Here is a 15,395-nt window from a genome sequence, read left to right as displayed (position 1 = left end):
ATAAACACTACAGAGGTGGAGATTTTTGACTGTTTTGTTCACCAATGTATTTCCAGAATATAGAAAAGTATCTTACACATAGTAGGTATTCAATAAACATTTGTTGAATGATGGAGGAAGTGAGGAATGTATAGATGGATTGTGACAGGAGGAGGGGTCAAAGGTCTAGAAAGCAAACCAAGAGAGTATGGGGTAATTACTACCACATGCTGATAACTTCAAATCTATATTTTTATTCTATATCTCTTTTCTGAGCATCAGACACATATAACCAACTGCCTACTAGACTTTTCTAGGTGAATCTACATGAAATGTACAAACAAATGATATTATGGTATAGCGGACAGACTATCAGAGTGTTCTACTCCCGGGTCTCTCACTAACTACTTGTAGGATCTTGGTCTAGTCATATAACCTCCTTGGGTCTCTATTTTCTTGTCTTAAAGCAAGAATGTTAGGTTAAATTAGTGTATATACCTCTAAGGTTTCATCCAGCTCTAAAATTATGATTCTCTACATTAAAAATGTAGATACCACAATAATTATTTGCATAGGCAAAATCCCGTGAAAATGTATTAGGAAAAATAAGAACCAATTGGTAGGTAGCACATACAGCTTTGTACCTTCATTGGATAATGTTTAAGTGTTCAAGCTCTAAAGAGACACAGGCCTTGTTTCATATCCCAGCTCTCTACCACTAAATAGCCATTAGATCACTGGTAAGTAACTTAACCTCTCTGATGTAGACTAGGCAAAATCAGACCTGGTCTAAAAATTCAATTGATTAAATTATACTGGAGCAGACCAAGCACCAGTCTACTAAAGATAAATGGTAAGAGAGTACCCCATTGTTCTAGAAGCAACATCCTTTGATTCCCAGGAGTTGGAGATAGGGCAAATAAAGCTCTATGGAACACACTTACTTTTTTTTTTCACAGAGTGGCTATCAGAGTTTTACTGAATTCTGAATTAGCAATCCTCGGTGGTGAGAAAAGAGGGCAGCACCATCTCTTCAGAGAAGTAGATTTTGCCAAGATTTCTCACTTCAGCTGCTAGACCTTCTGTATGGAGAGGTCACATTTTGAGTCTACTGGGAAATAACAGTGAACAGGGAATAAATGGTGGGATATCATCTGCTGTCTTTGTCAGGCACACGGGAAATCAGGAGCCAAAAAAAGAGCAAGGGCAATTTTTTCATTTTACCATATCAAAACAGACAGAGCCCACTTTGGCTCTCAGGACTGGATTCTATAAAAAGAATTAGAGAAAGTGGGTAAATTGAGCATTAATAAAGATTCACCAGCCTTCTGATTCTTTCTAATCTGTTGGGATTACATTAAAATACATTTGAACCCTGCTGATTATCCAAGGGGCCTTCAATCTTGAGCTGTCTAATAAAATCAACTAAGAGACTTTTCAGTATATAAATTCTGGCAAACCAGCTGAGTGATCTGTGATGCTTCTTTGAAAAGCAAGATGCAAGTGGATTATAGGCCCTCTATGTTGCTCCCTGCCTTACTTTTCAAAGATCAGCAATGACTCTGATCCTAATGCTGATTGCCCCAACATAGCTCCCCAGAGTGGATGCTTGGATGTAATTAGAATTGCTAGAAGCCCCTCCTTTTCCATTATTAGAGATTAGAGTTCTTTATATTCCCAGTTATCATGAATCTTTTTACGTGAGAGTTTTCTTTGTCTCCATCCTGAGTAGTGATTTGGGTGCTACAGAGTTTAGCACATTACCTGATTAATAGGTGGGCTTCGAATTTGCTCTCCTACGGGGTTATCGTTGCTGTATCCTGGTCACTGTATTTGAGTGGGATTAGAAAATCAGGCCCAGACAACAAAGTACTTGAGCTATTAATTAGGGGATGGGTACTATCCGTTAAGGAAGATAGTACAACCCATTGCCTTGCTTGGTGGCATGCACCTAAATCTCAGCAAATGCTATCAAAGAGGCTTTCTACATTTACCCAAGGAAAATAAATAAATCTCCAGAATTCTTGACATTACTCTTACTGGCTTTTATGCCCTTTTAATTAGCAGATAGTCAACACAGAAAAGTCATGGCATCTAAATAGAGGGATGACTTCATCACAGAATTTTTAAATCCCACAAATGTAGCCAGTGGAAGGAGCCTTTGTGTTTCCAGTGTTACATGTAACTGCAGCAGTAACCAGACACTCCTTAGAGTTTCTCAATGGACCTAAAGGCAAACCTGAGTAAACTCAAGTGATATAAAAAGGTGACTGTTTGGTTCACAAAAGGATTCTTTACCATCTAATAATTCCCGTAAATAGTAAACTTCATAAGCTTTTTATTCTAAAACAGTATTTTATTCTAAAGCCTATGATTTTAAAACATAGCTCTAACTATACAAATGCTCTTTAAAATTCTTTACCTGTGTAGTCAGTGGCTGGGTTGTGTTCCAGGGTCAACCCCACATGTGTCTTCAGAGCTACAGATTCCTCTATCTGTAAGTGATTCTTTCTCAAACCCAGGCTTGTCTAAAGATCTCGGTAAAGCAAGGGAGCTGCGAGTTTAGAAGTTCAGGTCCTAGCTGCCACTTCACTTCAGACTTCTGGTAAGATTTTAGAAAGCCCCAGATTGAGAATTAGGAAACACGGATTCTATAATAGTAAATAATAATAACACTATAATGACTACTATTTATTGGTAACCTGTCAAGTGCTAGATATTGTGTCACATGGAATATAGATAGTATGTTATCAATTATGCTACAATAACCCTTGTAAGGTAGAGAATAGTATCCCTATTTTAAAAATGAAAAAAAAAAGATTTTCATAGGTTATATAATTGTCCCTAAATCATACAAATAGTAATTAAGTTAAGATTTAAATCCAGGTTTACCTGCTCCAAGTTCATGTTTCTTCTTTTTCTATCTAATGTGATAACCTTGAATGAGACATTTAACCTCACTCAGCTAATTTTCCTTTGTAATATCAGAGATTTAGATTAAGTGGTTTTCAACTCTAGCAAGATATTAGAACTGCCCAAGGAGCTTAAAACACAATAACAACAACCAAAAAAACTGCACAGGCTGCACCCCAGACTGATTAAATCAGACTCGTTGGGGTGGGGCCTAGGCATTGTTTGTTTAATTCCCAAATTGACTCTAATGTGCTGCCCAAGTTAAGAATCACTGCAAGTGTGGTGGCTAGAATCCCTTTCAGTTCTTAAAAAAACTCAAAATCATAAGTCTCAAGCAACTTTGGACCTCATCTTCCCCTTTTTGGTTGCAACTACAACCTCTTCAGTGGCCATGACTAAGACATATAAGATTCCTGCTCCCTAAGTTATTTTCTCTTCCCGTCTAAACTTCTCCTATGGAACAAAAAAACAATACAATGATCTCTTGAAATTACAGACTTTAAAAAATTAACAGAAAGTTTGTAAGTTACTTGAATCCCTTTACTCTTTTTATTGAATAAATAGAGGAAAAGAGAGCATCGTGAGAAACTGATGATTCTTAGCAACACCAATAAGACAAGAGTGGTAGCAAAGTGAGGACGCTAGAAATGCTAATATCTGAGGAAGCTCCCAAATCAACTGCTTGCCAATTTGGGTAAGACTCAAATTGGGGGCCTTGGCCTAATCTATGAGCAAGACTCATTTATTTTGCATGTGAGCTGTAATCACTGGTTGTTGAGCTCTCCAAATCTTGAGCTGGGAGAATTGTTGTTAAGAGCTGAATGGAAAGAACGGATTACACAAAATAAATCCCTGCAGATACAAAACCAACACTAGAAAACCCATGACCATCATGCTTTGTTTTGTTGGGCTATGAACTGTAGGAGTTTGCTTGGAAAATACTCTGATACATATAAATAGAAATAAAGAGCTGGCAGATAGGAGAGACGTTATATATTAGTATAAGATGAGTGCATATTTTTTGAAGCAGAGAGAGAATCATCTCATTAAGTAGATTTTTAATGACTCTCTATGGCCAAATTTATCTCACTTTAGTTAATGATTTCCCAGATGAGCTTACTTTCTCTGCTGTCCTTCATACTTCCCTCTAAATGCTGCAAGGTTGGCTCTGGACCTCACCTCTCCAGTAAGGAATTTGAGGAAGGGCTCGCTAGTATTAAAAAACAAAAAAACGTAAAAGGGATGGCTTATACCCTGACTGACTTTGTTAAACAAAATCATTCTAACAGCTATAAACATTTTTGTAAATATTCACCCCATCATTGTCAAATTAATCTTGAAACAGTTCTTTCAGTAAACACGAACAGAGAGAATATAGTAACTACAATCTGAATTAAACAAACCCTCTTTCAGGGACCCTGGTTCTGAGAACTCCTGAAAATAAATAAGACTTTAAATTGAGTGGGATTTTCTTCCACTAACTGTCCTTTTAATATAAATGACTGAAGCTTTGGCATAGCCAGATTGTCACAACAAAAGTAAGGAACGAAACTAAAGAACTCTGGATGGGGCATACAGATGGGCCTGGGTCTCTTTAGCCTCTAGACGACATGGTCACCAAATCATTGAGTAAAATGATCTTTAGGTTTGTGCAATCAATTTCTGTGAAGCAGAGATGAGCACCTTGGAGGCCACATACTTCGGTCACTCTTAGGCAAAAGTTTGGTGGGGATGGTAAGGTTAACTCTGGGAAATGTTAGGTTTCAAAGAGATCTGTCCCAAGCAAACATTCTTTTTTTTTTATTTTTTTTTATTTTTTTTTATTTTTTTATTTCAGCTCATCATGGGGGTACATAAGTTCAGGTTATATACATTGTCCATGTCCCGCCCATCCCCCCAGTCAGAGCCTCAAGCGCGTCCATTCTCCAGACAGTGCGCCTGGCACTCACCATGTAGTCATACCTCCATCCCCTCCCCCCCCACCTCCCCGAGTCTGCACCTTCAAGCATGACCATTCCCCAGAGGGTGTGCAACGCACTCGTCATGCAGGCATACACTCATCCCCTCCCCCCACCTCCCATCTCAGTCTGATATCCAATTGGTATCCTTCCCCGATGTGCACTTAGGTGATGATCAGGGAAACCAATTTTCTGGTGAGTACATGTGATGCTTGGTTTTCCATTCTTTGGATACTTCACTTAATATAATGGGTTCCAACTCTCTCCAGGAGAACCAAAGAGATGTCGTATCATCGTTATTTCTTATAGCTGAGTAGTACTCCATGGTATACATATACCACAGTTTACTAATCCATTCGTGGATTGATGGGCACTTGGGTTGTTTCCACATCTTTGCGATTGTGAATTGTGCTGCTATAAACATTCGGGTACAGGTGTCTTTGTTATAGAATGACTTTTGTTCTTCTGGCTATAGGCCCAACAATGGGATTGGTGGATCAAATGGTAGGTCTACTTGAATCTGTTTAAGGTATCTCCATATTGCTTTCCACAGGGGGTGCACTAGTTTGCATTCCCACCAGCAGTGTATGAGTGTTCCTGTCTCTCTGCATCCACATCAACATGTGTTGTTTTGGGATTTTTTGATAAAGGCCATTCTCACCGGAGTTAAGTGGTATCTCATTGTGGTTTTGATTTGCCAAGCAAACATTTTAATTTCAAATGCTTTTGCTCTTACACTTAGATCTTCCACCTCCTGCAACCCGAGAAAGACCACCAGGATGCAAAACAGTATTTGTGGGTGGCCTGCCTGAAAATGGGACAGAGCAAATCATCGTGGAAGTGTTTGAACAGTGTGGAGAGATCATTGCCATTCGGAAGAGCAAAAAGAACTTCTGTCACATTCGCTTTACTGAGGAGTACATGGTGGACAAAGCCCTTTATTTGTCTGGTAGGTGTTTGGATGTTGGGATTGTGCCCCGCCTCCCCTCCCCCGAGGCACAATGCAGCTATTGGTGATTGGAGTATTTGCATCTGTTGCAGCTAAAGTTTGGGCTTAATATTACCCTGTTTTGCCTTCAGATATGGAAAACGTGTGTTCCCACCCAACCTCTTCCTTTGAAGCTCTTCAGTAGCTCCCAATTGTCTATGGGATAACACCAAACTCCTTACATGTGGGATCTGAAGGCCTTGTTTGTGTGCTCTACCTCTCAGCATCATCTCCCAATCCTTCCCTCACATGCCATATCCCAACCACAATAAATGAATTTTGGTTCCCATAGTGTACCATGGTGTTTTGTGCCTTTTCCTCTGATTAGAATTACCTTGTCCACCCCTATCTACCACACACACACATTTTCACACCCTTCACACTCTAAAGCTCCAGCTCAAGCAAAACCTCCCCTGGAAAGCTTTCTCTGACTTATATTCCCAGTCTTCCCCCGGACTGCTTTAGGCACTCCTTCTTTAATGCTTCCATAGCACCTGGTGCTTCCTCCCAACATGACACCTATTGCACCATGCTAGGACTTCTTTTCACATCCATCTCCCCAACCAGAGTGTGAACTCCTTAAGGGCAGGGACTGTATCTTACTTAATGTTGAATCCCCCAGCACCTAGCACATAACCTGGCACAAAAGTAGATACTTAAAAATAGGTATGGAAGTCAGTTACCAAATATTTATTGACTGATAGGCAGAATACTAGGTTGCTGGGGATACAGCAAAGACCATAACATCATGGTCTTCCTGACATCCTGACTTCCTGACATCAAAGATATTACATTCTGGAGTTGGAAAAATATAATATGTATAAACAAATAAAGAAGTTAATTATCAGTACTGATAACTTCTCTGAAGAAGATTAAAATGTCTAATGTACCCAGGCTTGTTAGGAAAGGAAGTCTTCTCTGACATTTGAACTGAGACTTGAATGATGTGAAGGGAGGTTGCCATGTGAACATCTTGGGGAAGAGCATTCCAAAATAGGGAATAGCAAGCCAAAGGCCCTGAGAAAAAAGTGGATTTGGCATGTTAAAGTGGACAATAGGTTAGCATGGCTGGAGCACAGTAAACAGGAGAGAGAGTGGAGGGAAATGAAGTCTGAGAGATAGGCAATACCAAATCATATTGGGCCCTGTAAACTCTGGTAGTGAGTTTTATTCTAGAAGCTACTGGAGGATTTTAAGGAACAGAGTGACATTATCTGACTTGCATTTTAGAAATGTTACTTCTCAGTAGAAGATGGACAGAGGGATATGGGCAAGGGTGGTGACTGGGAGCTAAATTAACCAACTGTAACATTAGTCTAATCCAGAAATGATACTGCCTTATATAGTACAGTAGTTGGAGTGGAGATAGTAAGAACTACTTTGCATAAAATCTACTGTTCATCATGAAAGTAGATTTGAAGTGTGTTTTAGTCTGTTTTCTGTTAGTTAGAATATCTGAAACTGGGTAACTTATAAAGAAAATGAATTTATATCTTATAGTTATGGAGATAGGGAAGTCCAAGGTCAAGTGTATGCATCTGGTGAGAGCCTTCTTGCTGGTGGGGACTCTCAGCAGAGTTCTCAGGTGATGCAGGGCATCACATTGTGAGGGGGCTGAGAGTGCTAGCTCAGGTCTCTCTTCCTCTCTTACAAAGCCACTATTCCTACTCCCATGATAACCCATTAATCCATGAATGGATTAATCCATTCATGAGGGCAGCCCTTCATGACCCAACCACCTCTTAAAGGCCCCACATCTCAATACTACATTGGGGATTAATTTCAACCTAAGTTTTAGAGGTGACAAATATTCAAACTGTAGCAGAGCGACTGGAACAAGAAATTGGAATTGGAATGATTTCTGATGACTATTACAAAATTAAGCAGCTTCTTTCCTTGTGAGTTGGTCTCAAGATAATGTTTCGTGGCTGATCTTTGCTTAGTTTGAATTGATATTGTTCTTTGTGGGGCAGTAGACAAATAAGCCAGAAGGAAGAAGACAGGGTAATTGGAAAGAGTATAGAACAATTAACTACTTCCTTGTTTAAGAGTAATGGTTTGGAAGAATTGGATCTAAGTGCTAGATGTTTTATGATGGGAGCATCTTCATTCTTGTAACAGGCACATATTGGACGTCTCCTTTGTGTAAACTATTGTGCTAGATATTATGCAGACTAGAAAATGAATAAAGCCTAGCTTTTCCCCTTAAGGAACTTAAGTTTAGTATGCAGTCATACATTCATTTATTAAAGAAACATGTATTTAGTGCCAGAGATTATTCAAGACACTGATAATGACACACTCACTGATAATAAGAAAAAGAGTTTGAAAGCTGCAAGTGCCATAGAAGTGGAGGCAGGGGGAAGGGTGGGAGAATGAGGATATTTCTGACTCCTAACTGGGGTATCAAGAAAGGTAGCATTTGGACAAAGTCTTTGACTAAGAGAAAACGTTTGCTTGTGGACAACGGGGCATAGAAACAGCATGAGCAAAGGTACAAAGGTGGTAAGCTTTCGCAAACATTCAGGAAACAGTGAGCAGTGGTTTGTATATTAAGTAGACGAGGAGGAGGAAAAACATCAGTTGTTAGCACACTGTGAAAGGCTTAGCAGTTAGGTCTTTATTCCTCAGGTAATAGGGAATTGTTGAAGAAATTTTTGAACCTGGAAAATAATTGTTTCTGAAAGATTAATTTCACAGCTCTGTGTAAAACTGTATTAGAGGAGAAAAGAGGAGAGGAGATAAGTTAGAAGCCTGTTATAATAGGCCAGGGAAAAGGTAAGGAGGGCTTGAAAAAGTAGATTAGTAACATGGGCAAGAAAAGGAGGAGGTAGATATAGAATACTCTTATTACAGTTGCTAAGTGCTGTAGAATGTAACTACCAAAGATTCGACAGCACTTAGTGACAATAATAGAGCATTCCACAATAGACTATTTTAATAAGAACATAAAGGTCTCAAAAAGCTCTGCATAGTTATACATAAAAGATGGCATACTGTTCAGGAAGCATTCATCTAAACATCACTAAAATCAGCTCTCTCTTAATAGCCACCTCCTAGAAACATTCTTATGGCTGCCAAAGGAAAGGGGATCTTGACCAATGATGTGAAAACAACTAAATTTTGCTCTTTAAATTTGAACCTGCTCCCTGAAAATTCACAAGTGCAAGAAATCTCCTCAGTGAGGTGGCTATTATCTCACATTGTAAAAGAAAGCAGTTAAACAAAAATCCCTTAAAAAGAGGGCTAGAAAATGTGGGAGAGTTGAAGCACCTTTGGGAGCTGGCACGGTGCACAGCATACCCACTCCATAGCATCACGGCATCATTAGTGGGGTTTATTTAGAGCTTTCATATTGTCCTCCTTTGATCTTCTCTACAATTCGGGGAGAATAGGCAAGGCAATCATTAGTAGCCCCATTTTTCTGATGGCTCCGATGATCAAATAAGATGAATGGATGTACAAGTACACTGTGAACTGTAAAGGGCGCTAGAAAAGTTGGCTTATGAAATGTGTTTATGTTTCTTCTTTCTAAAAAGAATGTGTGGAAGTTTTAGTGTTACTGGGTATTATTTTTTTAATAACAGCTTTATCTAGGTATAATAATTGACATACAATGAACTTTACATATTTCAAAAATTTAATTAACATTGTATGTATATATATACACAGCCATGAAACCATCAGTAACAATCAAAATATGAATATGTCCACCACCCCCAAAAGCTTGCTTCACATCCTTTTGAAATCCTGTCCTCCTACCCCTTCCCACTGCCTCCTCAGGTAGCCATTTATCTGTTCTCTCTCAGATTAGTGTGCATTTTCTAGAACTTTATATAAATAGAGTCATACATTATGTATGCTCTTTCTTCCTTTGTATAGATCCAGATTTCCATTTGGTATCATTTTCCCTATGCTTGAATTTCCTTTAACATTTTTTGTAGCACAGATCAGCTCCTGATGAATTCTTTCAGCACTTATATATTTGAAAAAGAATTTATCTCACCTTTATTTTTTAAAGATAATTTTCTGGGTACAGAATTCTAGGCTGACAGTTGTTTCCCCCACCGCCTCAGATGTTTTCCCAATACCTTCTTGCTTGCATTGTATCCAATAAGAAATATGATGCTATCCTTGTTTCTCTGTACATAATGTGTCTTTGGTCTATGAATACTTTTAAGATATTCTCTTTATTGATACTATTGAGCAATTAGATTACGATGTGTTTTGGTGTAATTTCCTTCATGTTTCTCATGCTTGGGGTTCATTGAACATGTTGGATCTGTGAGTTTTCATCAAATTTGAGAAATCTTCTCCCCTTATTTCTTCAAATATATTTTTGTTCCCTCCCCTCTCCCCTCTCTTTCATGGCTCCAATTAGGCATGTTTTAGGCCCCTTGAAGTTGTCTCACAGCTCACTGGTACTCTGTTCATTTTTTTCTTCAGTCTTTTTATTCCCGTATTTCATTATGGATAGTTTCTACTGCTATGTCTTCAAGTTCATTAATCTTTCTTATGCAATGTCTAATTTGCCATCAGTTCTATCCGCTGATTTTTTCAACTTAAATATTGTAGTTTGAATCTCTAGAAGTTTGATTTCAACTCCTTTTATATCCTTTGTGTTTCTACTTAATATGTTCAATCTTTTCTCTAGCTTGAGCATATGAAATTCAATTTTAATAGTTGTTTTTATGTCCTTACCTCTTAATTATATTATCTGTATAACTTCTGGGTCTGTTTGGATTGACTGATTTTAAATCATTATTATGAGTCATATTTTCATGCTTCTTTGCATACCAGGTAATTTTTTTCCTTTTTTTAAATTCTTATTTCAGCATATTATAAGGGTACAAAAGTTTAGGTTACATATATTGCCCTTGCCCCCCCAACCCCCCCGAGTCAGAGCTTCAAACATGTCCATCCCCTAGACAGTGGGCAATCATTATGTATGTATACACCCATCCCCTCCCCCACCCACATATGCCCGACACCCGATCAATGTTATTCCTAAATGTGCTCTTAGGTGATGATCAGTGAAACCAATTTGATGGTGAGTACATGTGGTGCTTATTTTTCCATTCTTGGGATACTTCACTTAGTAGAATGAGTTCCAACTCTTTCCAGGAAAATACAAGAGGTGCTATATCACCATTGTTTCTTATGGCTGAGTGGTAATCCATGGTATACATATACCACATTTTATTAATCCACTCATGAATTGATGGGCACTTGGGTTGTTTCCACATTTTCACAATTGTAAATTGTGCTGCTATAAACATTCAGGTGCAGATGTCTTTGTTATAGAATGTCTTTTGTTCTTTTGGGTAGATGCCCAATAATGGGATTGCTGGATCAAATGGTAGGTCTACTTGTATCTGTTTAAAGTATGTCCATATTGCTTTCCACAGAGGTTGCACTAGTTTGCAGTCCCACCAGTAGTGTATGAGTGTTCCTGTCTCTCTGCATCCATGCCAACATTTGCTGTTATGGGACTTTATGATAAAGGTCATTCTCACTGGAGATAAGTGATATCTCATTGTGGTTTTGATTTGCATTTCCCTGATGATTAGAGATGTTGAGCATTTTTTCATATGTTTGTTGGCCATTGTTAAGTCTTCTTTTGAAAAATTTCTGTTCATGTACTTTGCCCAATTTGATACGGTTGTTTGACTTTTTCTTGCCGATTTTCCTGAGTTCTAAATAGATTCTAGTCATCAGTCCTTTATCGGATGTGTAGCATGCAAAAATTTTTTCCCATTGTGTAGGTTGTCTGTTTGCTCTCGTGATGGTTTCTTTGGCTGTGCAGAAGCTTTTTAATTTAATCAGGTCCCATTTATTTATTTTAATTGTTGCTGTGATCGCCTTTGGGGTCTTCTTCATAAATTCTTTCCTAGGCCAATGTCTATAAGAGTCTTTCCCACATTTTCTTCTAGAATTCTAATAGTTTCACTCCTAAGGTTTAAGTCTGTTATCCACCGTGATTTGATCTTTGTGAGAGGTGAAAAGTATGGGTTCTGTTTCAGCCTTCGATATGTGGCTATCCAGTTTTCCTAGCACCACTGATTGAATAAAGATTCTTTTCCCCAGAGTATGTTTTTGTCTGCTTTATCAAAGATTAGATGGCTATATGAGGATGGTTTTATATCTGGATTTTCAAATTCTGTTCCACTGGTCTCTGTCCCTGTTCTTGTGCCAATACCAAGCTATTTTAATAACCACAGCCTGGTAGCATAGTTTGAAATCTGGTAAATTAATACCTCCCATTTTGTTCTTATTGCTTAAGATTGCTTTTGCTGAATGGCATCTTCTCTGGTTCCATACAAAGCGTAACATTATTTTTTCTGTATCTGTGAAAAATGATGTTGGTAATTTAATAGAGACTGCATTGAATGTATAGATCACTTTGGGTAGTATAGACATTTTAACAATGTTGATTCTTCCGATCCATGAGCATGGTATGGTTCTCCACGTGTTTACATGCTCTGTGATTTCCTTCCTCAGTGTTTCGTAGTTCTCCCTGTAGAGGTCTTTTACCTCCTTAGTTAAATGTATTCCTAGGTACTTTTTTTTGTTTGTTGCTATTGTGAAGGGTATTAAGTCTTTGATTTGGTTCTCAGTTTGACTGTTATTGGCTTATATGAATGCCTCTGATTTGTGTGTATTAATTTTGTATCCTGAGACTCTACTGAATTCATTTATCAGTTCCAGGAGTCTCTTGGTTGAATCCTTGGGGTTTTCTAGATAAAATATCATATCATCCGCAATGAGTGAGAGTTTGATCACTTCTGTCCCCATCTGGACACCCTTGATTCTGCTCTCATGCCTGATTGCTCTTGCAAGGACTTCCAGCACTATGTTGAATAGCAGTGGGGACAGTGGGCAACCTTGTCTGGTTCCAGTTCTAAGTGGGAAGGCTTTCAATTTTTCCCCATTCAGTATTATGTTGGCTGTGGGTTTGTCATATATGGCTTGTATCATTTTGAGGTAGGCCCCGTCTATGCCTATTTTGTTAAGTGTTCTTATCATAAAAGGGTGTTGAATTTTGTCAAATGCTTTTTCTGCGTCTATTGAGAGGATCGTATAATCTTTGATTTTGCTTCTATATATGTGGTGTATTACATTTATAGATTTGCATATGTTGAACCATCCCTGCATCTCTGGGATGAAGCCCACTTGGTCATGATGGATTATTTTCTTGATAAGCACCTGTATTCAGTTTGCTAGGATTTTACTGAGAATTTTTGCATCTATATTCATAAGAGATATTGATCTGTAGTTTTTCTTTTTTGGCGCGTCCTTTCCTGGTTTTGGTATCAGGGTTATATTGGCTTCATAAAATGTGTTGGAGAGAATTCTGTACTTCTCAATATTGTGGAATAACTTTTGTAGGATAGGCACCAGTTCTTTGTAGGTGAGGTAAAATTCGGTGTGAAACCATCTGGTCTGGGACTTTTCTTTTGCAGAAGGTTTTTTATTGCTGTTTCAATTTCAGTTCTTGATATTGGTCTTTTCAGGAATTCTGTTTCTTCCTGGTTGAGCCTAGGGAGGTTGTGTGTTTCTAAAAATTTGTCCATTTCCTCCACATTTTCTAATTTGTGTACATAAAGGTTTTTGTAGAATTCATAGATGATATCTTGTATCTCTGTGGCATCAGTTGTGATTTCTCCTTTCATGTTCCTGATGGAGGTTATTAGAGATTTTTCTTTTCTGGTCTTAGTCTGGCCAAAGGCATGTCGATTTTGTTTATCTTTTCAAAGAACCAACTTTTTGTTTTATTAATCTCCCATATGGTTTTCCTATTGTCCACTTCATTTAGTTCTGATTTGATCTTATTAATTTCACTCCTTCTGCTGGATTTGGTGTCAGTCTGTTCTTATTTCTCCAGCTCTTTGAGTCTTTTTATTAGGTTGTGTATTTGAAAATTTTCTGTCTTTTTGATATAGGCATTTATGGAAATAAACATTCCTCTCAGTACTGCTTTAGCTGTGTCCCACAGATTTTGATAACTTGTGTCTTTAGTTCAAAGAATCTTTTGATTTCCATCTTGATTTCCTCCTTTATGAAATAATCATTCAGGAGAAGGTTGTTTAGCTTCCACGACTTTGAGTAGAAATGAGAATTTCTGTTAGGGTTGATTTCTACTTTTATTCCACTGTGATCTGAGAAGATGCATGGTATAATTTTTATTCTTTTAAATTTTTTAAGACATGCTTTGTGTCCCAGGATATGCTCAATCTTAGAGAATGTCCTATGAGCTGATGAGAAGAACGTATACTCAGTGGAGTTTAGATAGAATGTCCTGTAAATGTCAGTCAGGCCCATTTGTGCTAGTGTTCTGTTTAAGTCCATTATTTCTTTGTCTATTTTCTGTTTGGAGGATCTGTCCTGTGCTGTCAGCAGGGTGTTGAAGTCTCTGGCTATTATGGTGTTGCTGTTTATCATTTAGTTTAGTTCAAGTAGGGTTTGCTTTATGAATCTGGGTGCACCTAAGTTGAGTGCATACATATTAAGTATAGTTATGTCTTCTTGTTGAACTTTACCCTTCACCATTATATAGTGACCATCTTTGTCTCTCATTACTTTGTTGATTTAAAAACTAAGTTATCTGAAATTAAAACCTCCATGCCAGCCTTCTTTTGGCTTCCATTTTCTTGAAATATTGATTTCCATCCCTTTATTTTCAGTCTAGATGCATCTTTGCAAGTTAGATGAGTTTTCTGGAGACAGCAGATACTTGGCTTGTATTTTGTTATCCACTGGGCCAGCCTATGTCTCTTGAGTGGGGAGTTCAAGCCATTCACATTTATTGAGAGAACTGATAGTTGGGGCAGATTTCTGTTCATCCTGTTGGGCATAACTTCATTGCTATGTTTTCTCTCTTGAGCCGTTGTGGTATCTGGTCTTTGGTCTTTAGCTTTTGAGTAGTTTTACATTCGTGAGTGTTTCTTGTGCTGGTCTATGTGCAACTCAGTTTTGAGTACTTCTTGGAGGGCTGGTCTTGTCTTGGTGAATTCCCTCAGTCTTTGTGTATCTGAGAATGTCTTAATTTCTCCTTTGTATACAAACCTTAGCTTTGCTGGGTACAAGATTCTAGGATGGGCATTATTCTGTTTCAGAAGAGTGCGGATGGGGCCCCAGTCTCTTCTTGCTTGTAAAGTTTCGGTTGAGAAATCTGGTGTTATTTGGATGAGCTTTCCTTTGTATGTTACTTGTTTCTTTCACCTTACAGCTCAAAGTAGCACTTCTTTAGTGGATATATTGGTCAGTCTGATGACTGCATGACGTGCTGTCTTCCTATTTGCAATGAATCTCCCAGGGGTCCTTTGGGCTTCTTGTACCTGTATATCTACATTTCTAGCAAGGCCCGGGAAATTTTCCTCAATTATGTCTTCAAATAGCTTATCCAACCCTTGCATATTTTCTTCTTCACCTTCAGGAATGCCCATAACTCTCATGTTAGGCTTCTTCACATAATCTCACTTTTGTTGCAGACTCTGGTCTTTTCTCTTATTTCTTTGGTCTATCTCTGTGACTGACTTACTTAATTGGAAGGTGTT

At 38.2% G+C, this 15,395-nt stretch overlaps 1 protein-coding gene across 2 annotated transcripts in view; it reads left to right on the top strand.

Moving 5' to 3' along the window:
• Window positions 1–15,395, top strand: part of ENOX2 (ecto-NOX disulfide-thiol exchanger 2) — a 300,855-nt gene that overhangs the window by 238,408 nt on the left and 47,052 nt on the right. For both annotated transcript variants that reach the window (XM_045537544.1, XM_045537545.1), the window contains exon 6: window positions 5,593–5,799. In XM_045537544.1, coding sequence (XP_045393500.1) covers window positions 5,593–5,799 — 207 coding nt within the window. The remainder of the gene's footprint in view (window positions 1–5,592; window positions 5,800–15,395) is intronic.

The sequence above is a fragment of the Lemur catta genome, chromosome X, assembly GCF_020740605.2.
Source record: "Lemur catta isolate mLemCat1 chromosome X, mLemCat1.pri, whole genome shotgun sequence".
NCBI classification, from domain to species: domain Eukaryota; kingdom Metazoa; phylum Chordata; class Mammalia; order Primates; family Lemuridae; genus Lemur; species Lemur catta.
This window is presented reverse-complemented; position numbering and strand designations above follow the sequence as displayed.